Raw genomic sequence first — 26,191 nt, forward strand, 5'->3', positions numbered from 1 at the left:
AGATTATTACATATATGATAGATAAACAATAAGGTCCTACTGCATTACACAGGGAACTATATTCAATATCCTGGGATAAACGATAATGGAAAGGAATAAATAAAAGAATGTATATATGTGTATAACTGAGTACACCAGAAATTGCTGTACACCAGAAATTAACACATTGTAAATCAACTATACTTCAATAAAGAAATAAATTTATTTAAAAAAGGGACAGGGGCAAAGGACCATGTCTTATTTTTATTAATTAGAGAAAAATGCCTGCAATAGAAGCATTATTTATTAATCAAAGCCTTATTACGTTTTGGTAATAAAAAGCTAAATGTTTTTGTGCAGGGTAAAGCATAAAAGGGCAAAGCTTTCAATACAGGAAAATTTAGTGTTTGCACATGCGTAGGTAGAGAGAGGGGAACTGATAAAATAAAAGTATGGAATCTGGATTAGACCATTCTAGCCAACATACATACAAAAAGGACCCTTGAATGAGCAATGACTTTAATTTTTAGGATTCTAAATTTTGGAAATAATTGGAAAAGAGGCCTAGGACTTCCAAGGCTTTATTTTGCATGCTGTTCCTCGGAAAAGGAAAGAGATGAGAGCTGTCTTTTGGTTCGTTTCTCTCTGTCCGCCATCTACCTTTCCTACATTGGCTTCTCATGCAATAGCTACTTGATGGAAGAAAGGGCTGAGACAAAATAACAAAATTGTTCTTATGCAACCTGGTGCTCTTTCCCTTTCTTTCTGTTATGGAGGGCAGCTCCAAGGCTCCCAGATCCCTCAGCCCTGCTCTCCCTGTTACTGGTGAGGGTTGCCTCCCACCACCCACTACATCATAGGGCCTTGTTGACCTAAGATTCACAAGCCCACCCATGTTTACTGCCCCCAACGGAGTAGCTATGTCCTTCTGGCTGTATTTTAACTGGGGAATGTTCTCCTTTTGTAATGCAATTATAGAGATATACTAAAATGGCCAATTTTTATACTGATAAGTATCAAGGCCAGAATAATCACCAGCTAAAAAGAGTTTGCTTTCAGGAGATAATGGTTCACATAAATATTCCCAGATATCAGTGCCAGATGGTGAAGGTTTGAATTTTAGACAGAAACTGACTTCCTGCATTTAGGTTCAGTGAACACAAACTCATCTGGGATGTAAATTGACAGACATTCGATGTCAAGTCTTCCTTATGCATGAAGGCATTTGAAGCAACTAGAGAATTCCATGACATTCATCTCCCCCACAGCAACCCCAGCCTAAGTGCAGTGGTACCATCCATACCCAGACCTTACATGTCACACAATACTTTGGTTAGGCTGGTAGAACAAAGATGGCAACTGCTCCTCCCCAAATCCATGAAAGACTTTGCTATTTAAACACAGCATTCTTGAACCTTCCTACATTGTTTGTGGGAACTGGTGCAGCCACTGTGGAAAACAGTATGGAGGTTTCTCAAAAACCTAAAAATAGAACTACCATATGACCCAGCCATTCCACTCCTGGTGTATATCCAAAAAGAAAACAAAGCACTAATTCAAAAAGATACATGCATCCCAATGTTCATAGCAGCATTATTTATGATTGCCAAGATATGGAAGCAACCTAAGTGTCCATCAACAGATGGATGGATAAAGAAGATGTGGTATACACATATACAATGGAATACTATGCAGCCATAAAAAAGAATGAAAATTTGCCATTTGCAGCACCTTGTATGGACTTGGAGGGCATTATGCTAAATGAATAAGTCAGACAGAGAAAGACAAATACTGTATGCTATCACTTATATGTGGAATCTAAAAAAAAATACAACAAACTAGTGAATATAAAAACAAAGAAGCAGACTCCCAGATATAGAGAACAAATTAGTGGTTACCAGTAGGGAGAGGGAAGTGGGGAGGGGCAGTATAGGGGTATGAGATTAAGAGGTACAAATATTTAGGTATAAAATAATCTACAAAGATATATTGTACAACACAGGGGATATAGCCAGTATTTCATAATAACTATAAATGGAGTATAACCTTTAAAAATTGTGTATCACTATATTGTATAACTGTGACGTGTATAATACTGTACATCAACTATACTTCAATAACAAATAAATTTAGAAAAGAAAAAACAGCCCTCTTGCCTGCTGAGCTCAAATATGATCTCAGAATCCTACCCACACATGGGAGTTGGCACTTGCAATGGAACTTTCTTTTTTTTTCTTTTTCTTTTTTTGCTGTTCGCAGGCCTCTCCTGTTGCAGAGCACAGGCTCTGGACGTGCAGGCTTAGTGGCCATGGCTCACAGGCCCAGCCACTCCGCAGCATGTGGAATCTTCCCGGACCGGGGCACGAACCTGTGTCCCCTGCATTGGCAGGCGGACTCTCAACCACTGCGCCACCAGGGAAGCCCTGCAATGTAAATTTCTGCTGTCCTTGTTCTAAGATCCTCTAGATCTCTAGAAACTCCTCCCTCGCAAGTAACTTCTGCATGTTCATAAAGACTTTCTGCCATCGTATTCTTTCTTCATGTGAACCCACAGGAATGACACCAGTGCTGGGGAATTTAAGATCAATTATGCAAGAAGAGCATTTCTATGAAATACCAATAAAAGTATTTGGGAGGGATCATCTGAAACCCTGAATGAGCTTCAGCTAATGTGCGATCAAATATGCAACAGTGATTCTCAGAAGGAGGCAATTTTCACATCCCAGGGGACAATTAGCAGGGTCTAGAGACAAATCTTAGTCATTATAACTGGCAATGTCACCTGGTGAGAAAAGGCCAGGGATGCTGCTAAACATTCCAAAATGCACAGGACAGACCTCAACAGCTAAGAATTATCCAGTTCAAAATGCAAGGGTGTTAAGGTTGAGAAACCCTGATAGACATGAAGGCTGAGTATTTAGTGGTAGAAAGACCATAAGTGAAGTTCTCATCCAGCTCTCTCGTGTTAGGATGAACCTGAGACTCAGACAAATGTCTATGTGGACAGCTCAGCAGAATTAGCAAATAACCCTATATGTCCTTCTAATGAGACAATAAAACTTGTTTTATATGTGGAGGATGGCAGGCTATCATTTCCCTGACAGTCTATTTGTATAGTTAAACAGAGATTAGAACTAATATCACTGGTTCTATGCATGGGTCATAGGATTCAGGAATACAGGGTAGTAGGGGGCGGTATTGCCTTTTTTTATACATGTAGATATTATAACTCATTCATTCACTTAAACATTTAGTACACAAATATTTATTTTAGGCTTTCTATTGTGCTCATGCAAGTAATACAACAATCAGCAAAGATGACCCTTGCCCTCAAAAGTTGGCAATCTGCTGGGAGAGATGGGCAACAGCAAATTCAATGCAGCATAATCAATGTTGTGTTGGGAGAGCCTATGGGAGCATAGAGGAGGGGCATCCAGCCTGGTCTTGGTAGCCAGGGAAAGTGTTTTCAGAGGGAATGAGGTCTGAGCTGAGCTCTGGAGGGAGAGTAGAAGTTAGACACTCTACAACTGAGCCCCTAGTGCAGTGTACTCCATGTGCTAAGCACAACTAGCACGCTGGAAACCCACTTAAGGCTCTAAGCCTGAATCAGACGGTATTTGCACTGGCTATTGGTTTCTCCTGGGCCCATGCATCATGTTTTACACAGAAATAGTTAATAACTGTCATGTGACTACATTCAGATTTTTACACATGGTGTATCAGGACACTCAACTCTGAGCTTCAGGGGTGTGTGTGTATGGGTAGAAAAATAAGTCAGCCTTTCTCAGCTAGTGTAAACAGCTCTTTGCAGGAAACTGCTCTCAGCAGGAAGCCACTTTCTCCTCACTTTAGCAAAGCTAGATTGTAACTAACTTTTTTTTTTTGTATTTTTATTGGAATACAGTTGATTTACAATGTTGTTAGTTTCAGGTGTACAGCAAAGTGAATCAGTTATACATCTACATATATCCACACTTTTTTAGATTCTTTTCCCATATAGGTCATTACAGATTATTGAGTTCCCTGTGCTATACAGTATGTCCTTATTAGTTATCTATTTTATATATAGTAGTGTGTATATGTCAGTCCCAATCTCCCAATTTATCCCTCCCCAACCCTTTCGCTGCTGGTAACCATAAGCTTGTCTTCTACATCTGTGACTCTATATCACTTTTGTAAATAAGTTCGTTTGCACCATTTAACTAATTTTAAATCAGGCACCCCAATTCTCTACAATCTCCGACCCAAGTACACCTTTCAAATCTTTTAATCACATAATACCTTGCCTAACTCATCAGTTCTTTCCACAGATCAAAGAAGTAGAAATGAAGAATAAGTAATTAACAGATGACCAGATCTCTTCCCTAGCTTCCCCGTCAGTAATCTCCCGAACAGACTGTGTGACCAAACTGCATGAACAAGGTAACATCTTAGAGAAAGATCACCAGAAGTCTACAAGCCTGAACACAGTGAGGGATGGTGATGATTCTGACCCCCTATCTCAATGACTAACTGAGATTACTTCCCTCCTTCCCTTTAAAAGTATCACGGACGAATCTTCAGAGGTGGTTTTGGGGGGAGGCTGAGTCTACCATCTCCCCATATTGCCAGCATTCTGATTAAAGGCATCTTTCCTTTCTACCAACATTTGCGAGTATGTAATTGATTTTGTAAGCAGCAAGCAGCGGGACCCCCACCCCCTGCATTTGATAACACTAGCAGGGCTCTGTCCCCATGAAACATCAGGCCTCTACTGCCAAAGCTGGGCAGGGAGGATCCAGGAGAAAGCTACTTCCTAAGGCACAGCACTCGCCGGCTGGCTTACCCAGCTGTTCTCAGCATCTTTACTTCCTGCAATCCAAGAACTTCCTCACCTTGCTTCCTCGAACACCTGGTGTTATAATCAGGTGAGCAGACAGAGTGAGCAGGTAAATAATGAAAACCCAGATGCCAAACCTGAGTCAAGTTCAGTATGGAGAATGAAGCGTTCTCTCCCCATAACCCGCAGGTAACACTTTCTCCCCCCCTCCTATCTCGAGGGCTTCCTAACCTCTCACTCTTCATTCCCCAACCTGCTCTAACCACCTTCACTCTCCCTGCAGGTCAGGCAGCTGTGGATAGACTTGTGTACTGTATCAAGTTCCAACAAACCAAATGAATTCAAGCTTCAATTATTTTTTCAGTCTACAAAGGGAAGCACTATGTGATGTGACTCTTTCTCTGCACTTAGATTTGACAGAGATACATGGTTGGGGGAGAAGGTGTTTTGATTTTCATTTATTTATTTGTAAGTTTTATTAAAGTTCACCTATTACCCACATGCCTCGGGCTCCCTATAGAGAAACAAATATCACATTTGAAGCAGCTGGTTTCCAAGATGACAAATTAAAATAGATGAAGAGGTAAGGAGGGGAAAAAAATAAAAACATTAAGCTGAAACTTCTTCACTCCCAAGTGCATGGTGCCTTCTACTATATTGCACACATGAAATTGACTCTCAATGTAATTAGACCAGAGCTACAAGGCAAACAAACAAAAACAATTCTCAAATTATTCAGACTCCCAGGGCTATTCTTTTGCAATCACTCAAGTAACTGAGGAAAGAGCCAATTTTTTAATATAAATTGGTTATCAGCATCTACACTCTCCAAGCGATTCCAACACCCCATCTGCCCAAGAATATAGTCACTAGCTGAGCTGTGAATCAAAGGCAAGAATCATGCTTCCCACCCACTGTCATAAACCTTTCTTCCATAGGACAATCCCACTGGAACCTGCAGTTTATTCCAACAGTCCTTAAAAGCTGCTGGTCCAATTAGAAGGAGCTGGAGAGTTCCTCGGGTCTGCAGTAGACAACATACTCCAGTTAGAGTCAGTTGTCTTGGCAGCATTATGAATGGCACCTCCACAGAGACAGAGATTAACTCTCTCTTTGCAGCCCCGAGTTAGAACTGCCGTAATATCCTCCATCTCACCCCAAAGATCCAGGAATGGTTCTACTGCCATCCAGGTTGAAAATGAGCCATGGAGACAGAAGAGCATCTTTCACTGAACTCAGAGGGGAAAGAAATAACCACGTTTCAAAAGAGGCACTTACTGGATGTCAGCAATGCTGCCAGAACTTCAGTGGCTGCCCTGGGGAAAGAGAAAGAAAAGTGGAAAAGTCAATGTTCAATGGTCTTTTTGTCAGCCCATGGATCCCATAGCTGGCCGGCTCATTGCTGCCACCTAACTGCCCCAATATTAACCAGGTAGCAGGCACTCCATTGATTCTACTGCTGACCATTAAAGGGGCACAAATGTAGAAATCACGCTGAGTGAAGTGTCTGTCTTGCAAATGGGTCTCAAGAGTCCCTTTCTCTGCTGAAAGTCTCTTCCCCTCCCACTCTTGCCTCCCACCTTCCACCAACTTCCTCACGCTGTGCTCCTTCCAGCCAGAGCTCTTGCAGTCCCTTGATTTATACCTGGAAACCCTGGGGACTCTGGAGAATGGGTTGGGAGGGGGTGAGACTTGGAGGTTGAGTGAGTACAGCAGTGCACTGCAAACTTCTTGAAACACTCACGGCCCTGGGAACACACTAGAAAACATTCACACATTGGAAAGCGAAGCTGGTTCCTTAGGGTAAAAAATGGTTACATTGCATTTTCCTTCCAAATTCATTGTTTTCTTCCATGAAGGAATTTGACAGCCTTTGCAGTGAGGGGGAGCATACAGAATGAAAATGCATTTGGCTCAGGTCTTAGTGACCCTTCAGTCTACTCCCTGAGCCTGGGAAGGTCACACAAAGACCCACTTACAGGGCAGAGGAAAACTTCATGGCACTGAGAACACTGTGGGAGGGAGAATGTGTCCTTTTTTTAATTAAAGAAGAGAAGTATTCCGCACAGCCCTACTAACTTATGCTTAAGGCCTGTTAAACAGTGATATGTCCCCAGCACCCTTCTGAGAACTGGGGGAACAGGCCAAAGAGGCTAGATCACCCTTCCAAGATTATATAGACATGTGAGCAGAACTGGGGCCCCAAACCCAGGAATCTCACTTCCCATCTTTGCTTCCTCCACATCCATTGTTCTCCAGAATCTCTCTCGGTACTTTCTTTGCCCTGGTCTCTGCCCAGTTGATAACGGACAATTCTCTTTGCAATACATTATTTACTATTGAGCAATAGAGCTGACAGTAAAAAAAATAATAATAATAACAAAGGAATGAATAAAAATAAACTAAAACAGAAAGTAGGCACTTGAAACCTTACTGCTTCCCATAACCCACGAGGGAATCCTGCAAAGCAGTGGCCTGAAACTCACTGATGCAAACCCATGTCTGGGATGACCCCCAGCTCTGTGAGACCAAACAACTGCAGGGCAGTCATAGAGAAGGCAAGGCTAGTTTTCACCGATAGACTACATCATTTCTCCTTCCCAACCATGATTTCCTCTAATCAACGTTCAGCTTCCTCAGCTACGCTCTTTTGTAACACGACATAGTGCTGTTGCAGGAAGGAGGACCTCTTCCAAGGCCCCGAGAAGGGGACCCCTTCTTGTCTAACACTTGGAAATAAATGTCCAAGGAGACAAAGTTGTCTCTTGCTGGGAGACAATCCATGCAAGTGGTTACCATCATGCCTGGCTAAGGCAGGCAGTTTTGGCCAAACAGCGGGGCAACAGTGGATTTAAGAAAGGGCACGTTGAAGGTGTTGCTGGCAGCCCAAGCCAGTGTGGAAAATCTGGAGCCACAGTGCAGAGCTCCTGGCTTGGGTTGGGAGAAAATGAATATCAGTACTTTGGGGAAAAGCAGAGTAGCCATATTGAGTTCATCAGAGGAGGTTAGCAGAGAAGAAGGAAGCCACAGAAGCAGGAAAAGGAAGAATGGGGATGTCCCAAGCAAAATACCTAGCCAGATCCTTAGATCACAGGTCAGGTCTTAGGGCAACTCTGCATTTACGATTTGCATGGCACATTTGTTTGGGCGAGTTCACCATGGAGGTAGGGCTCTGCTAGATAATAGTTTTATAAGGGATACACTGGTGGTGGGGAAGAACAGGCTTCAGGCAGGTCAGTTAGGAGGATCTGAGGTAACAGGGTCCCCAGCCAAAAGAGTGACGTAGAGGAAGAAGGAAGAGAGAGGGGTTAAAGGGAAGTTTAGAGTCTTGCTACTCAAAGCATGGGTCTCCCACCTGCACCTTCATATTTCCTGAGAGCCAAATAGAAATGCAGACTCTCAAGCCCCATCGCTGGCCTGCTGAATCAGTACATTTATTCTAGCAGATAATTCATATGCATATTAACCTTTGAGAATAACTGGTTTAGAGGACAGTATCAATCTGGCTCAGTGACTCATTGATGTTGCGAGGAAGATTCAAGGGGACTCCCAGATCTCAACCCTCTAGAAGGTAGCTAATAGTATGATAACATAATAAATAAACATGAATCCAAACAGTGACATGATACAGCAGAAAATACATGGTAAGTGTCACATTAGCCAAAGATGGGAGAGAAGCAAGAAGAACTACAATCCGGCAGTCTGTGGAACAAAAACCACATTCACTGAAAGACAGACAAGAAGAAAAGGCAGAGGGCTATGTATCAGATGAAGGAACAAGATAAAACCCCAGAAAAACAACTAAATGAAGTGAAGATAGGCAACCTTCCAGAAAAAGAATTCAGAATCATGATAGTGAAGATGATCCAGGACCTTGGAAAAAGAATGGAGGCAAAGACTGAGAAGATACAAGAAATGTTTAACAAAGATCTGGACGAATTAAAGAACAAACAAACAGAGATGAACAATACAATAACTGAAATGAAAACTACAGTAGAAGGAATCAATAGCAGAATAACTGAGGTGGAAGAACGGATAAGTGACCTGGAAGACAGAATGGTGGAATTCAATGCTGTGGAACAGAATAAAGAAAAAAGAATGAAAAGAAATGAAGACAGCCTAAGAGACCTCTGGCTGTTAACGTAACAACATTCATATTATAGGGGGTCCCAGAAGGAGAAGAGAGAGAAAAAGGACCCAAGAAAGTATTTGAAGAGATTAGAGTCGAAAACTTCCCTAACATTGGAAAGGAAAGAGCCACCCAAGTCCAGGAAGCACAGACAGTCCCATACAGGATAAACCCAAGGAGAAACACGCTGAGACACATAGTAATCAAATTGGCAAAATTAAAGACAAAGACAAATTATTGAAAGCAGCAAGAGAAAAACAACAAATAACATACAAAGAACTCCCATAAGATTAACAGCTGATTTCTCAGCAGAAACTCCACAAGCCAGAAGGGAGTGGCATGATATACTTAAAGTGATGAAAGGGAAGAAACTACAACCAAGATTACTCTACCCAGCAAGGGTCACATTCAGATTCAATGAAGAAATCAAAAGTGTTACAGACAAGCAAAAGCTAAGAGAAGTCAGCACCACCAAACCAGCTCTACAACAAATGCTAAAGGAACTTTTCAAAGTGGGAAACACAAGAGAAGAAAGGACCTACAAAAACAAACCCAAAACAATTAAGAAAATGGTCATAGGAACATACATATCGATAATTACCTGAAACGTGAATGGATTAAATGCTCCAACCAAAAGACACAGGCTTGCTGAATGGATACAAAAACAAGACCCATATATGTGGTGTCTAGAAGAGACCCACTTCAGACCTAGGGACGCATATAGACTGAAAGTGAGGGGATGGAAAAGATAGTCCTTGAAAATGGAAATCAAAAGAAAGCAATACTCATATCAGGTAAAAGAGACTTTAAAATAAAGAATGTTACAAGAGACAAGGAAGGACACTACGTAATGATCGAGGGATCAATCCAAGAAGAAGATATAACAATTATAAACATATATGTACCCAACATAGGAACACCTCAATACATAGGAAACTGCTAACAGCTATAAAAGAGGAAATTGACAGTAACACAATAATAGTGGACCTCACTTACACCAATGCACAGATCATCCAAACAGAAAATTAATAAGGAAACAAAAGCTTTAAATGACACAATAGCCAGATAGATTTAATTGATATTTATAGGACATTCCATCCAAAAACAGCAGACTACACTTTCTTCTCAAGTGTACATGGAACATTCTCCAGGATAGATCACATCTTGGAGCACAAATCAAGCCTCAGTAAACTTAAGAAAATTGAAATCATATCAAGCATCTTTTCTGACCACAACACTGTGAGATTACAAATGAATTACAGGGGGAAAAATGTAAAAAACACAAACACATGGAGGCTAAACAATACGTTACTAAATAACCAAGAGATCACTGAATAAATCAGAGGAAAACAAACAATACGTAGAGACAAATGACAATGAAAACACGACGATCCAAAACCTATGGGATACATCAAAAGTGGTTCTAAGAGGGAAGTTTATAGCTATACAAGCCTACCTCAAGAAACAAGAAAAATCTCAAATAAGCAATCTAACCTTACACCAAAAGGAACTAGGGAAAGAAGAACAAACAAAACCCAAAGTTATCAGAAGGAAAGAAATCATAAAGATCAGAGCAGAAATAAATGAAATAGAAACAAAGAAAACAACAGCAAACATCAGTAAAACTAAAAGCTGTTTCTTTGAGAAGTTAAAAAAGAGTTGATAAACAATTAGCCAGACTCATCAAGAAAAAGAGGGAGAGGACTCAATTCAACAAAATTAGAAATGAAAAAGGAGAAGTTACAACAGACACCGCAGAAATACAAAGCATCCTAAGAGACTACTATAAGCAACTCTATGCCAATAAAATGGACAACCTGGAAGAAATGGGCAAATTCTTAGGAAGGTAAAACCTTTCAAGACTGAACCAGGAAGAAACAGAAAATATGAACAGACCAATCACAAGTAATGAAATTGAAGCTGTGATTAAAAATCTTCCAACAAAAGTCCAGGACCAGATGGCTTCACAGGTGAATTCTATCAAATATTTAGAGAAGAGCTAACACCCATCCTTCCCAAACTCTGCCACAAAATTGCAGAGGAAGGAACGCTCCCAAACTTATAATATGAGGCCACCATCACCCTGATACCAAAACCAGACAAAGATACTACAAAAAAACAAAATTACAGACCAATATCACTGATGAATATACATGCAAAAATCCTCAACAAAATACCAGCAAACAGAATCCAACAACACATTAAAAGGATCACACACCATGATCAAGTGGGATTTACCCCAGAGATGCAAGGAGTCTTCAATATGTGCAAATCAATCAACGTGATATACCAGATTAACAAACTGAAGAATAAAAACCATACGATCATCTCAATAGATGCAGAAAAAGCTTCTGACAAAATCCAACACCCATTTATGATAAAAACTCTCCAGAAAGTGGGCATGGAGGGAACCTACCTCAACATAATAAAGACCATATATGACAAACCCACAGCAAACATCATTCTCAATGGTGAAAAACTGAAAGCATTTCTTGTAAGATCAGGAACAAGACAAGGATGTCCACTCTCACCACTATTATTCAACGTAGTTTTGGAAGTCCTAGCCACGGCAATCGTAGAAGAAAAACAAATAAAAAGAATACAAATTGGAAAAGAAGAAGTAAAACTGTCACCATTTGCAGATGACCTGAAACTATACATAGAGAATCCTAAAGATGCCACCAGAAAACTACTAGAGCTAATCAATGAATTTGGTAAAGTTGCAGGATACAAAATTAATGCACAGAAATCTCTTGTTTTCCTATACACTAATGATGAAAAATCTGAAAGAGAAATTAAGGGAAAACTCCCACTTACCATTGCAACAAAAAGAATAAAAGACCTAGGAATAAACCTACTAGGAGACAAAAGACCTGTATGCAGAAAACTATTAGACAATGATGAAAGAAATTAAAGATGATACCAACAGATGGAGAGATATACCATGTTCTTGGATTGGAAGAATCAATATTGTGAAAATGACTATACTACCGAAAGCAATCTACAGATTCAATGCAATCCCTATCAAATTACCAATGGCAATTTTTAGAGAACTAGAACAAAAGATCTTAAAATTTGTATGGAGACACAAAAGACCCCGAATAGCCAAAGCAGTCTTGAGGGAAAAAAACGCAGCTGGAGGAATCAGACTCCCTGACTTCAGACTGTACTACAAAGCTACAGTAATCAAGACAATATGGTACTGGCAGAAAAACAGAAACATAGATCAATGGAACAAGATAGAAAGCCCAGAGGTAAACCCACACACCTATGGTCAACTAATCTATGACAAAGGAGGCAAGGATATACAATGGAGAAAAGACAGTCTCTTCAATAAGTGGTGCTGGGAAAACTGGACAGCTACATGTAAAAGAATGAAATTAGAACACTCCCTAACACCATACACAAAAATAAATTCAAAATGGATTAGGGACCTAAATGTAAGACCGGACACTATAAAGCTCTCAGAGGAAAACACAGGAAGAACACTCTTTGACATAAATCACAGCAAGATCTTTTCTGATCCACCTCCTAGAGTAATGGAAATCAAAACAAAAATAAACAAATGGGACCTAATGAAACTTAAAAGCTTTTGCACAGCAAAGGAAAACATAAGCAAGATGAAAAGACAACCCTCAGAATGGGAGAAAATATTTGCAAAGGAATCAATAGACAAAGGATTAATCTCCAAAATATATAAACAGCTCATGCAGCTCAATATTAAAAAAACAAACAACCCAATCCAAAAATGGACAGAAGACCTAAATAGACATTTCTCCAAAGAAGACATACAGATGGGCAAGAAGCACATGAAAAGCTGCTCAACATCACTAATTATTAGAGAAATGCAAATCAAAACTACAATGAGGGGCCTCCCTGGTGGCGCAGTGGTTGAGAGTCCGCCTGCCGATGCAGGGGATACGGGTTTGTGCCCCGGTCCGGGAGGATCCCATATGCCGCGGAGCGGCTGGGCCTGTGAGCCATGGCCGCTGGGCCTGCGCATCCGGAGCCTGTGCTCCGCAACGGGAGAGGCCACAACAGTGAGAGGCCCGCATACCGCAAAAAAAAAAAAAAAAAAAAAAACTACAATGAGGTATCACCTCACAACAGTTAGAATGGGCATCATAAGGAAATCTACAAACAACAAATGCTGGAGAGGGTATGGAGAAAAGGGAACCCTCTTGCACTTTTGGTGGGAATTTAAATTGATACAGCCACTATGGAGAACAGTATGGAGATTCCTTAAAAAACTAAAAATAGAATTACCATATGATCCAGCAATCCCACTACTGGGCATATACCAAGAGAAAACCATAATTCCAAAATACACATGCACTCCAATGTTCATTGCAGCACTATTTACAATAGCCAGGTCATGGAAGCAACCTAAATGCCCATCAACAGACGAATGGATAAAGAAGATGTGGTACATATATACAATGGAATAATGCTCAGCCATAAAAAGGAACGAAATTGGGTCATTATTGAGACGTGGATGGATCTAGAGGCTGTCATACACAGTGAAGTAAGTCAGAAAAACAAATATTGTATATTAAACGCATATATGTGGAACCTAGAAAAATGGTACAGATGAACCGGTTTGCAGGGCAGAAATTGAGACACAGACGTAGAGAACAAACGAATGGACACTAAGTGGGGAAAGCGGCAGTGGGGTGGGGGTGGGATGAATTGGGAGATTGGGATTGACATGTATACACTGATGTGTATAAAATTGATGACTAATAAGAACCTGCTATATAAAAAAAATAAAATAAAATTCAAACATTAAAAGGAAAAAGAAAATATAGTTGAGCATAAGTTAATGGAATAAATTAAAATCACCCAAATGTCTCTCACCTAACTACTGTGAAACTCCAGAATGAATCTGTTCATATCAACTCTAGGACCCCTTCAAACTGTTCTTTCAGCTGCAACTAGAGTGATCTTCCCAAGAACATCTGATTAAGGAAACCTCACATTGCCACTCCCATGCCCCCTTTCACTCTTGGATAAAAATCCAAATCCTAAAACATGGTCTAGGAGATCCTACAAAGTCTGGCTCCTGTCACCTGCTCCAGCCTAGTTTCATACCACCCTCTTACTCTCTGTGGTTCTGCCCCTCTGGCCTTTTTCCAAGCTTTGGAACATGTTCCCATAACTTGTCCTTTGTCCTTGCTGATGACACAGCCTAAAATGCTCTAGACCTTCCCCTCCTCCTTCACATCCTAACTCAGGTGTCACTTCCATAGGAAAGACTTCTGTGACCCCTAGCCTAGGTCCAGGCCCTCTAATTGGTGTGTTCATCCTTTGCAACCCACCCTTTTTAATTGCTCAATTTAGTTTGTGATTCTTCACTCATTTCATGATTATTTTATGAATGTCTGTCTCCTCTTTCAACCTGCAAACTCCAGAAAATAGAAAATATTTTGCTTTGCCTTATTCTACCCACACCATTTAATAGTATTTGAAAACAGAACACCATCGAATATTTGTTGAACCTTTTCCAAATATCAGGCCCTAGGAGCTTTATATACACTGTCTATTCATTCAACAAATATTTACTGAGCACTTACTATGTGCTGGGATAAACTGATAAACCAAAGGTTCTTGCACTCAAAAGGGTTAGGGTGAAAGAAATAGTTAATAGGTAATCAGTATTTTTGAGGAATACATTAAATTAGCATTCTAAAATGTGGTCAGTGCTATGAGGGGAAAAAAAAGAAAAGTAAGAACAAGGTAAAGAGATAAGATGCACAGGGCTGGCTTGCAAGTTTGGCTACAGTAGGCTTCATGGAGAAGGGAAACTCTGAGCAAAGGCATGAAGGAGGGAAGAAAGTTGCTATATGAATATCAGAAGGAAGCATGTTCAGACCCTCTAAAATGACAATAGGCCTGACCTGTTCAAGGAAGAGCAAGTTGGCCAGGGCTGCTGGAGCCAAAACAGATGAGAGGAGAGGAGCAGGAGCTGGGGTGAGCAGTAACAGGGAACTATTCATGTAGAGCCCGGTAAGCACTCTAAAGGCCTTCCTTTCACTCCAAGTGAGGGATTCACTACAGGATTTTCAGCAATGATCTAACATGTTTTAAGAAGATTTCTCTGACTGCTCTATGTTTCAAAAGAGAAAAGGACTCTAAGGAAGCAAGAGTAGAAACCAGACACAGACCAGAGTAGAAAGCAGCAGAGAGCTTTGTGGAGCAAACCAAATACAGCAATGAGTAAAAAATGTTATAGACAATGGTCAAGTGGGATTTCTCCCAGGAATGCAGGGTTGGTTGAACATCTGAAAATCAACCAATGTAATAACCCACCGTAATAATAAAATAAAGAATAAAAACCATATTATCATTTTAATAGACACAGAAAAAGCGTTTGATAAAATCCATTACGCTTTCATGATAAAAAATACTCAACAAACTAGGGATAGAAGATAACTTCCTCCGCCTAATAAAGGGATCTACTTAAAACCAATAGTTAACGTGATACTTAATGGAGAAAGATGATTGAATGCTTTCCTTCTATGAACAGGAACAAAATAAGGATGTCCATTTTCACCACCTCTGTTCAACATTGTACTGGAGGTTCTAACCAGGGCATTTAGGAAGGAGGGAACAAAGGAAGGAAGGAAAGAAGGAAGGAAGGAAGGAAGGAAAGAAGGGAGGAAGGAAAGGCATGCAGATTGGAAAAGAGGGAGTAAAACTATCTAATTTATAGACGGTTGGGTCTTGTATATAGAAAGCAAATGAATCTACTAAAGAACTATCAGAAATAATAAGTTCTGCAATCAATATTCAAAGATCAATTATATTCCTGTAAACTAGCAATGAATAGCTCAAAAATGAGATTTAAAATGGCAATCTCACTTACAATGGCAGCAAAAGAATAAAATTCCTCGTAATAAATTTAATAAAAGAAACTCAAGCCTTTTACACTGAAAGCTAGAAAACTCTGTTTTTAAAAAATTAAAGAAAATCTAAATGAATAGAAATCACCTAAATATCAGCAGTCACCTAACTACTGCTATAGCCCCAAAACTGATGCATACATATTCACTCTAGGTCCCTTCAAACTGTTCTTCAGGGTACAACTAGAGGGATCTTCTCAAGAAGAACATGGATATGTCTTGAATTTGGAGATAACAGGATTTCTTGGCAACTTGCTATGGAGAAGTAACATAAGCTAACTTATTTCCCATAACAATTCCCATTTTATAGATGAAGGGACTATTCAAGGTAAATTAACCCACCTGAAGTAACATTAGAAAGCAGCAGAGCTGGAACTTCACCTCAACTCTGTCTGACCCCAACATCTGGCAATTACGCCAGCCACCCAGCAGAACCTGGAGCACTGGGCTCAGCGATCTTTCCCATTCATTGCTAGTTTACAGAAATACAATTGATTTTTGAATATTGATCTTTTACCATGGTCACATTGCAGAACCTGTTTATTAGTTCTGATAGTTTTTTAGTGGATTCATTGAGACTTTCTATATACAAGATGAAACCATCTATAAATAAGACAGTTTCCAGAAAAAAAGAAGTAGGTAGCCCTAGAATTTAACCCTAGATCCTCTCTAGAATTGGCCGGGATGTGGAGTTGTAGCAGCAGAAACAGAAAGTGGAGGGAAAAGGAGTTATTTAAATAACAGGTGGATAAAGCAGGAGGACCTTTAAAAGGGATAGAACACATTGCCTGCAGATCAGAGGCGCCCAGAATGCCATCTGGTACCGTCCCAGCCTCCTGCCTGGCTGGAGAGGGAATAGGAGGATGGGTAAAAGCAGACACACACACACACACACACACACACACACACACACACACGGCCAATTACCAAGGAAAATGGATGACAAATGGATCTTACTAATCACTATTTTTCAGAGACAGAGGAGAAAACAGAAATGGAAACTGAGATGGTCCCTACACAGTGAAAGAAAAGAAAAACTGTGGACATATGGTACAAACTTTGAACCAGATCCTGTGCCCAGCATGGAACTTGTCCATTTTATCCTGGGAAAAAAAGAAAAGAAAAAGTACCCCTCCCCCCAACTCTATCCAGATGCTGTCAAAGACATCTTGTGGGAATCATCATCAATCGTGGGAAGTTTTTACTAAAGAAATGGAAACCCAGACCTCAGACTGCTTTGGTTAGTAAAAACTCAGCAGAGAGTGTGACAGGGGGGTGGCTACTGCCTGAGCCAGCGAACCAGGAGCACAGCACTGCAGTCAAGGCTGGGAGGACCCCACCCACCTGACTTTTCATAAGCAGAAACTATGCAAAGGGGAGCTGGTTTTGAAGCACTTCCAAATACATGGGCAATATCATCAAGACCAAGGACTCAGACAAAAGAATTTCAATAATAGTAGAGGAATTTAACACCCCACTTATACCAATGGACCGATCATCCAAACAGAAAATAAATAAGGAAACACAAACTTTAAATGACACAATAGACCAAATGGACTTAATTGATATTTATAGGACATTCCATTGAAAAACAACAAAATACAATTTCTTCTCAAGTGCACATGGAACATTCTCCAGGACAGATCACATCTTGGGTCAAATCAAGCCTCAGTAAATTTAAGAGAACTGAAATGATATCAAGCATCTTTTCTAACCATAATGCTATGAGACTAGATATCAATTACAGGGGGAAAAAAAGGCAAAAATTACAAACACCTGGAGGCTAAACAGTATGCTACTGAACAACAGATCACTGAAGAAATCAAAGAGGAAAGCAAAAAATACCTAGAAACCTAGACAATACCTAGAAACAAAAGACAATGAAAACATGATGACCCAAAAGCTATGGGATGCAGCAAAAGCAGTTCAAAGAGGGAAGTCTATAGCAATACCATCCTACCTTAAGAAACAAGAAACATCTCAAATAAACAACCTAACCTTACACCTAAAGCAATTAGAGAAAGAATAAGAAAAAAAACCCCAATGTTCACAGAAGGAAAGAAATCATAAAAATCAGATAAGAAATAAATGAAAAAGAAGTGAAGGAAACAATAGAAAAAATCAATAAAACTAAAAGCTGGTTCTTTGAGAAGATAAGCAAAATTGATAAACCATTAGCCAGACTCATCAAGAAAAAAAGGAAGAAGACTCACATCAACAGAATTAGAAGCGAAAAAGGAAAAGACACTGCAGAAATACAAAGGATCATTTGAGACTACTACAAGCAACTACATGCCAATAAAATGGACAACCTGGAACAAATGGACAAATTCTTAGAAAAGTACAACCTTCCAAGACTAAACCAGGAAGAAACAGAAAATATGAACAGACCAATCACAAACACTGAAATTGAAACTGTGCTTAAAAATCTTCCAACAAACAAAAGCCCAGGGCCAGATGGTTTCACAGGAGAATTCTATCAAACATTTAGAGAAGAGCTAGTGCCTGTCCTTCGCAAACTCTTCCAAAATGTAGCAGAGGGAGGAACGCTCCCGAAATCTTTCTACAAGGACACCATCACCCTGATACCAACACCAGACAAAGATGTCACAAAAAAAGAAAATTACAGGCCAATATCACTGATGAATATACATGCAAAAATCCTCAACAAAATACTAGCAAACAGAATCGAACAGAACATTAAAAGGAAGATACACCATGATCAAGAGGGTTTATCCCAGGAATGCAAGGATTCTTCAATATACACAAATCAATCAATGTGATACACTATATTAACAAATTGAGGGATAAAAACCATGTGATAATCTCAATAGATGCAGAGAAAGCTTTTGACAAAATTCAACACCGATTTATGATAAAAACTCTGCAGAAAGTGGGCATAGAGGGAATCTACCTCAATATAATAAAAGCCATGTATGATAAACCCACAGCCAAATGAGAATGATTTCTCAATGGTGAAAAACTGAAAGCATTTCTTCTAAGACCAGGAACAAGACAAGGGTGCCCAATTCACTACTATTATTCAACATAGTTTTGGAAGTTTAAGCCATGGCAAACAGAGAAGAAAAAGAAATCAAAGGAATCCAAACTGGAAAAGAAGAAGTAACACTGTCACTATTTGCAGATGACATGATACTATACATAGAAAATCCTAAAGATGCCACCAGAAAACTACTAGAGCTAATCAATGAATTTGGTAAAGTAGCAGGATACAAAATTAATGCACAGAAATCTCTTGCATTCCTATAATAACAATTAAAACTCAGAAAGAGAAATTAAGGAAACACTCCCATTTACCATTGAAACAAAAAGGATAAAGTACCTAGGAATAAACCTACTTAAGGAGGAAAAAAACCTGTATGCAGAAAACTATAAGACACTGATGAAAGAAATCAAAGATGATAAAAACATATGGAATTCCTGTCTTGAATTGGAAGAATCAACGTTGTGAAAATGACTATACTACCCAAAGCAATCTACAGATTCAATGCAATCCCTATCAAACTACCAACGGCGAGAGAGATGTTGGTAAGATGACGGAGGAGTAAGACGTGGACATCACCTTCCTCCCCACAAATGCATCAGAAATATATCTACATGTCGAACAGCTCCTACAGAACACCTACTGAATGCTGGCAGAAGACCTCAGAGTTCCCAAAAGGCAAGAAACTCCCCCACGTACCTGGGTAGGGCAAAAGAAAAAAGAAAAACCAGAGACAAAAGAATAGGGACGGGACCTGCACCAGTGGGAGGGAGCTGTGAAGGAGGAAAGGTTTCCACACACTAGAAGCCCCGTCACTGGTGGAGACTGGGTTGGGGGGAGTTTCGGAGCCACAGAGGAGAACCCAGCAATAGGAGTGCAGAGGGCAAAGCAGAGAGATTCCCGCACAGAGGAGACCTGACGACCAGCACTCACCAGCATGAGAGGCTTCTCTCCTCAACTGCCGGGGTGGGTGGGGGCTGGGAGCTGAGGCTCAGCGTTCGGAGGTCAGACCCCAGGGAGAGGACTGGGGTTGGCAGCTTGAACACAGCCTAAAGGGGGCTAAGCACCACAGCTAGCCTGGAGGGAGTCCAGGAAAAAGTCTGGAACTGCCTAATTGGCAAGAGACCATTGTTTCAGGGTGTGCGAGGAGAGGGGATTCAGAGCACTGCCTAAACCAGCTTCAGGGATGGGCACGAGCTGCGGCTATCAGCTCAGACACCAGAGATGGGCATGAGATGCTAAGGCTGCTGCTGCAGCCACCGTAAAGCCTCTGTACAAGCACAGGTCACTCTCCACACCTCCCCTGCCGGAAGCCTGTGCAGCCCGCCACTGCCAGGGTCCCGTGATCCAGGGACAACTTCCCCCGGAGAATACATGGTGCCTCAGGCTGGTGAAACGTCATGCTTGCCTCTGCAGCCACAGGCTCGCCCCACATTCCATACCCCTCCCTCCCACCGACCTGAGGGAGCCAGATCCCCTAATCAGCTGCTACTTTAACCCCGTCCTGTCTGAGCCAAAAAAAAGACGCCCTCAGGTGACCTACACGCAGAGGCTGGGCCAAATCCAAAGCTGAACCCCAGGAACTGTGTGAACAAAGAAGAGAAAGGGAAATTTCACCCAGCAGCTTAAGGAGCAGCGGATTAAATCTCCACAATCAACTTGATGTACCATGCATCTCTGGAATACATGAAGAGAAAATGAATCATCCCAAAATTGAGGCGGTGGACTTTGTGTGATTTTGCTGTACAGCTTTGCTTTTACCATATGTCCGAGGGTTCTGTCGGTCCTTTTTTTTTTTTTTTAGTATAGTTTTTAGCGCTTGTTATCATTGGTGGATTTGTTTTTTGCTTCGGTTGCTCTCTTCTTTCTTTCTTTCTTTTTAAATTACTCTTTAATTTTTTTTATTTTTAATAATAACTTTATTTTATTTATTTTTTTCTTTCTTTCTTTCTTTCTTTCTTTCTCCCTTTTCTTCTGAGCCATGTGGTTGACAGGGTCTTGGTGCTCCAGCCAGGTGTCAGGCCTGTGCCTCTGAGGTGGGAGAGCTCAGTTGAGGACATTGGTCCACCAGAGACCTCCAGGCTCCACGTAATATCAAATGGCGAAAGCTCTCCCAGAGATCTCCATCTCAACGCTAAGACCCAGCTCCACTCAATGACCAGCAAGCTATAGTGTGGGACACCCTATGCCAAATAAAAAGCGAGACAGGAACACAACCCCACACATTAGCAGAGAGACGGTCTAAAATCATAATAAGGTCACAGACACCCCAAAACACACCACTGGATGCCGTCCTGCCCACCAGAAAGACAAGATGCAGCCTCATCCACCAGACATAGGCACCAGTCCCCTCCACCAGGAAGCCTACCAAACCCACTGAACCAACCTTAGCCCCTGGAGGCAGAAACCAGAAACAACGGGAACTACGAACCTGCAGCCTGCAAAAAGGAGAGCCCAAACACAGTAAGTTAAGCAAAAGAGAAGACAGAGAAATACACAGCAGATGAAGGAGCAAGGTAAAAACCAACCAGACCAAACAAATGAAGAGGAAATAAGCAGTCTACCTGAAAAAAATTCAGAGTAATGATAGTAAAGATGATCCAAAATTTTGGAAATAATGGACAAATGGAGAAAATACAAGAAATGTTTAACAAAGACCTAGAAGAACTAAAGAGCAAACAAACAATCATGAACAACACAGGAAATGAAATAAAAAATTATCTAGAAGGAATCAATAGCAGAATAACTAAGGCAGAAGAATGGATAAGTGACCTGGAAGATAAAATAGGGGAAATAACTATCTCAGAGCAGAATAAAGAAAAAAGAATGAAAAGAATTGAGGATAGTCTCAGAGACCTCTGGGACAACAATAAATGCACCAAAAAAATCGAATTATAGGGGTCCCAGAAGAAGAAGAGAAAAAGAAAGGGACAGGACTGAGAAAATATTGGAAGAGATTATAGTTGAAAACTGCCCTAACATGGGAAAGGAAATAATCAAGTCCAGTAACCACAGAGAGTCCCATAGAGGATAAAGCCAAAGAGAAACACACCCAAACACATATTAATCAAACTATCAAAAATTAAATACAAAGAAAAAATATTAAAAGCAGCAAGGGAAAAACAACAAATAACATACAAGAGAATCCCATAGGGTTAACAGCTGATTTTTCAGCAGAAAACTCTGCAAGCCAGAAGGGAGTGCCAGGACATATTTAAAGTGAAGAAAGAGAAAAACCTACAACTAAGATTACTCGACCCAGCAAGGATCTCATTCAGATTCAATGGAGAAATTAAAACTTTTACAGACAAGCAAAAGCTAAGAGAATTCAGCGCCACCAAACCAGCTTTAGAACAAATGCTAAAGGAACTTCTCTAGGCAGGAAACACAAGCGAAGGAAAAGACCTACAATAATAAACCCAAGACAATTAAGAAAATGGTAATAGGAACATACATATCAATAACTACCTTAAATGAAAATGGATTAAATGCTCCAACCAAAAGACACAGGCTTGCTGAATGGATACAAAAACAAGATCCATATATGTGGTGTCTAGAAGAGACCCACTTCAGTCCCAGGGACACATACAGACTCAAAGTGAGGGGATGGAAAAAGATATTCCATGCAAATGAAAATCAAAAGAAAGCTGGAGTAACAATTCTCATATCAAACAAAATACACTTTAAAATAAAGACTATTAAAAGAGACAAAGAAGGACACTACATAATGATCAAGGGATCAGTCCAAGAAGAAGATATAACAATTGTAAATATTTATGCACCCAACATAGGAGCACCTCAATACATAAGGCAAATGCTAACAGCCATAAGAGGGGAAATGGACAGTAACACAATCACAGTAGGGGACTTCAACACCCCATTTTCACCAATGGACAGATCATCCAAAATGAAAATAAATAAGGGAACACAAGCTTAAAATAATACATTAAACAAGATGGACTTAATTGATATTGATAGGACATTCCATCCAAAAACAACAGAAGTGCTTCTCAAGTGCTCATGGAAGATTCTGCAGGATAGATCATATCTTGGGTCACAAATGAAGCCTTGGTAAATTTAAGAAAACTGAAATCGTATCAACTATCTTTTCTGACCACAGCACTATGAGACTAGATATAAATTACAGGAAAATAACTGTAAAAACTACAAACACATGGAGGCTACACAGTACACTATTAAATAACCAAGAGATCACTGTAGAAATCAAAAAGGGAATCAAAAAATACCTAGAAACAAATGACAATGAAAACACGAAGACCCAAAACCTATGGGATGCAGCAAAAGCAGTTCTAAGAGGGAAGTTTATAGCAATAAAATCCTGCCTCAAGAAATAAGAAACACGTCAAATAAACAACCTAACCTCACACCTAAAGCAATTAATGAAAGAAGAACAACCCCACCACCACCCGGCAAAGTTAGCAGAAGGAAAGAAATCATAAAGAACAGACCAGAAATAAATGAAAAAGAAATGAAGGAAACAATAGCAGAGATCAATAAAACTAAAAGCTGGCTGTTTGAGAAGATAAACAAAATTGATAAACCGTTAGCAAGACTCTTCAGGAAAAAAAAGGGAGAAGACTCAAATCAATAAAATTAGAAATGAAAAAGGAGAAGGAACAACGGACACTGCAGTAATACAAAGGATTATGAGAGATTACTACAAGCACCTAGATGCCAATAAAATAGACACCCTGGAAGAAATGGACAAATTCTTAGAAATGCACAACCTTCTAAGACTGAACAAGGAGGAAATAGAAAATATTAACAGACCAATCATAAGCACTGAAATTGAGACTGTGATTAAAAATCTTCCAACAAACTGACACCCAGGACCAGATGGCTTCACAGGCGAATTCTATCAAACATTTAGAGAAGAGCTAATGCCTATCCTTCTCAAACTCTTCCAAAATATAACCAAGGGAGGAACACTCAGAAACTCATTCTATAAGGCCACCATCACCCTGATACCCAAACCAGACAAAGATGTCACAAAGAAAGAAAACTACAGGCCAATATCACCGATGAACACAGATGCAAAAATCCTCAACAAAATACTAGGAAACAGAATCCAACAGCACATTAAAAGGATCATACACCATGATCAAGTGGGGTTTATCCCAGCAATGCAAGGTTTCTTCAGTATACACAAATCAATCAAAGTGATAAACCATTTAACAAATTGAAGGAGAAAAAACATATGATCATCTCAGTAGATGCAGAAAAGCTTTCAACAAAATTCAAAACCAATTTAAGATAAAAACCCTCCAGAAAGTAGGCATAGAGGAAACTTTCCTCAACATAATAAAAGCCATATATGACAAACTCACAGCCAACATCATTCTCAATGGTGAAAATCTGAAACCATTTCCTCTAAGAATAGGAACAAAACAAGGTTGTCCATTCTCACCACTATTATTCAACATACTTTTGGAAGTTTTAGCCAGAGCAATCAGAGAAGAAAAAGAAATAAAAGGAATCCAAATCAGAAAAGAAGAAGTAAAGCTGTCACTGTTTGCAGATGACATGACACTATATAGAGAGAATCCTAAAGATGCCACCAGAAAACTACTAAGGCTAATCAATAAATCTGGTAAAGTAGCAGGATACAAAATTCATGCACAGAAATCTTTTGCATTCCTATACACTAATGATGAAAAATCTGAAACAGAAATTAAGGAAACACTCCCATTTACCATTGCAATAAAAAGAATAAAATACCTAGGAATAAACCTACCTAAGGAGACAAAAGACCTGCATGCAGAAAGCTATAAGACACTGATGAAAGAAATTAAAGATGATACAAACAGATGGAGAGGTATACCATATTCTTGGATCGGAAGAAGCAACACTGTGAAAATGAGTATACTCTCCAAAGCAATCTACAGATCTATGCAATCCCTATTAAACTACCATGATATTTTTCACAGAACGAGAACAAAAAATCTCACAATTTGTATGGAAACACAAAAGATCCCAAATAGCCAAAGCAATCTTGAGAAAGAAAAACGGATCTGGAGGAATCAGGCTTCCTGACTTCACACTATACTACAAAGCTACAGGTATCAAGACAGTATGGTACTGGCAGAAAAACAGAAATATAAATCAATGGAACAGGATGAAACCCCAGCGACAAACCCACACACATATGGTCACCTTATTTTTGATAAAGGAGGCCAGAATATACAATGGAGAAAAGAAAGCCTCTTCATTAAGTGGTGCTGGGAAAACTGGACAGCTACATGGAAAAGAATGAAATTAGAACACTCCCTAACACCATACAAAAAATAAACTCAAAATGGATTAAAGACCTCAATGTAAGGCCAGACACTATCAAACTCTTAGAGGAAAACATAGGCAGAACACTCTATGACATAAATCACAGCAAGATCCTCTTTGACCCAGCTCCTAGAGAAATGGAAATAAAAACAAAAATAAACAAATGGGACCTAATGAAACTTCAAAGCTTTTGCACAGCAAAGGAAACCATAAACAAGACCAAAAGACAACCCTCAGAATGGGAGAAAATATTTGCAAATGAAGCAACTGACAAAGGATTAATCCCCAAAATTTATAAGCAGCTCATGCAGCTCAATAACAAAAAAACAAACAACCCAATCAAAAAATGGGCAGAAGACCTAAATGGACATTTCTCCAAAGAAGATACACAGACTGCCAACAAACACATGAAAGAATGCTCAACATCATTAATCATTAGAGAAATGCAAATCAAAACTACAATGAGATATCATCTCACACCGGTCAGAATGGCCATCATCAAAAAATCTAGAAACAATAAATGCTGGAGAGGGTGTGGAGAAAAGGGAACACTCTTGCACTGTTGGTGGGAATGTGAATTGGTACAGCCACTATGGAGAACAGTATGGAGGTTCCTTAAAAAACTACAAATAGAACTACCGTATGACCCAGCAATCCCATTACTGGGCATATACCCTGAGAAAACCATAATTCAGAAAGAGTCATGTACCAAAATGTTCACTGCAGCTCTATTTACAATATCCAGGAGATGGAAGCAACCTAAGTGTCCATCAACGGATGAATGGATAAAGAAGATATGGCACATATATACAATGGAATATTACTCAGCCATAAAAAGAAACGAAATTGAGTTATTTGTAGTGAGGTGGATGCACCTAGAGTCTGTCATACAGAGTGAAGTAAGTCAGAAAGAGAAAGACAAATACCATATGCTAACACATATATATGGAATCTAAGGAAAAAAATGTCATGAAGAACCTAGGCATAAGACGGGAATAAAGACACAGACCTACTAGAGAATGGACTTGAGGATATGGGGAGGGGGAAGGGTAAGCTGTGAC

At 39.9% G+C, this 26,191-nt stretch overlaps 1 protein-coding gene across 1 annotated transcript in view; it reads right to left on the minus strand.

The window, feature by feature from the left end:
• Positions 1 to 26,191, minus strand: part of LOC309802868 (uncharacterized protein) — a gene marked incomplete at its 5' end in the record, with an annotated part of 160,387 nt that overhangs the window by 112,201 nt on the left and 21,995 nt on the right. The window contains 1 exon segment of the mRNA XM_082618750.1: positions 6,077 to 6,114. Within this exon segment, the coding sequence (XP_082474876.1) occupies positions 6,077 to 6,114 (38 nt within the window).

This window comes from Mesoplodon mirus (assembly GCF_964341445.2).
Source record: "Mesoplodon mirus genome assembly, chromosome: 4".
In the NCBI taxonomy this organism is placed as follows: Eukaryota; Metazoa; Chordata; class Mammalia; order Artiodactyla; family Ziphiidae; genus Mesoplodon; species Mesoplodon mirus.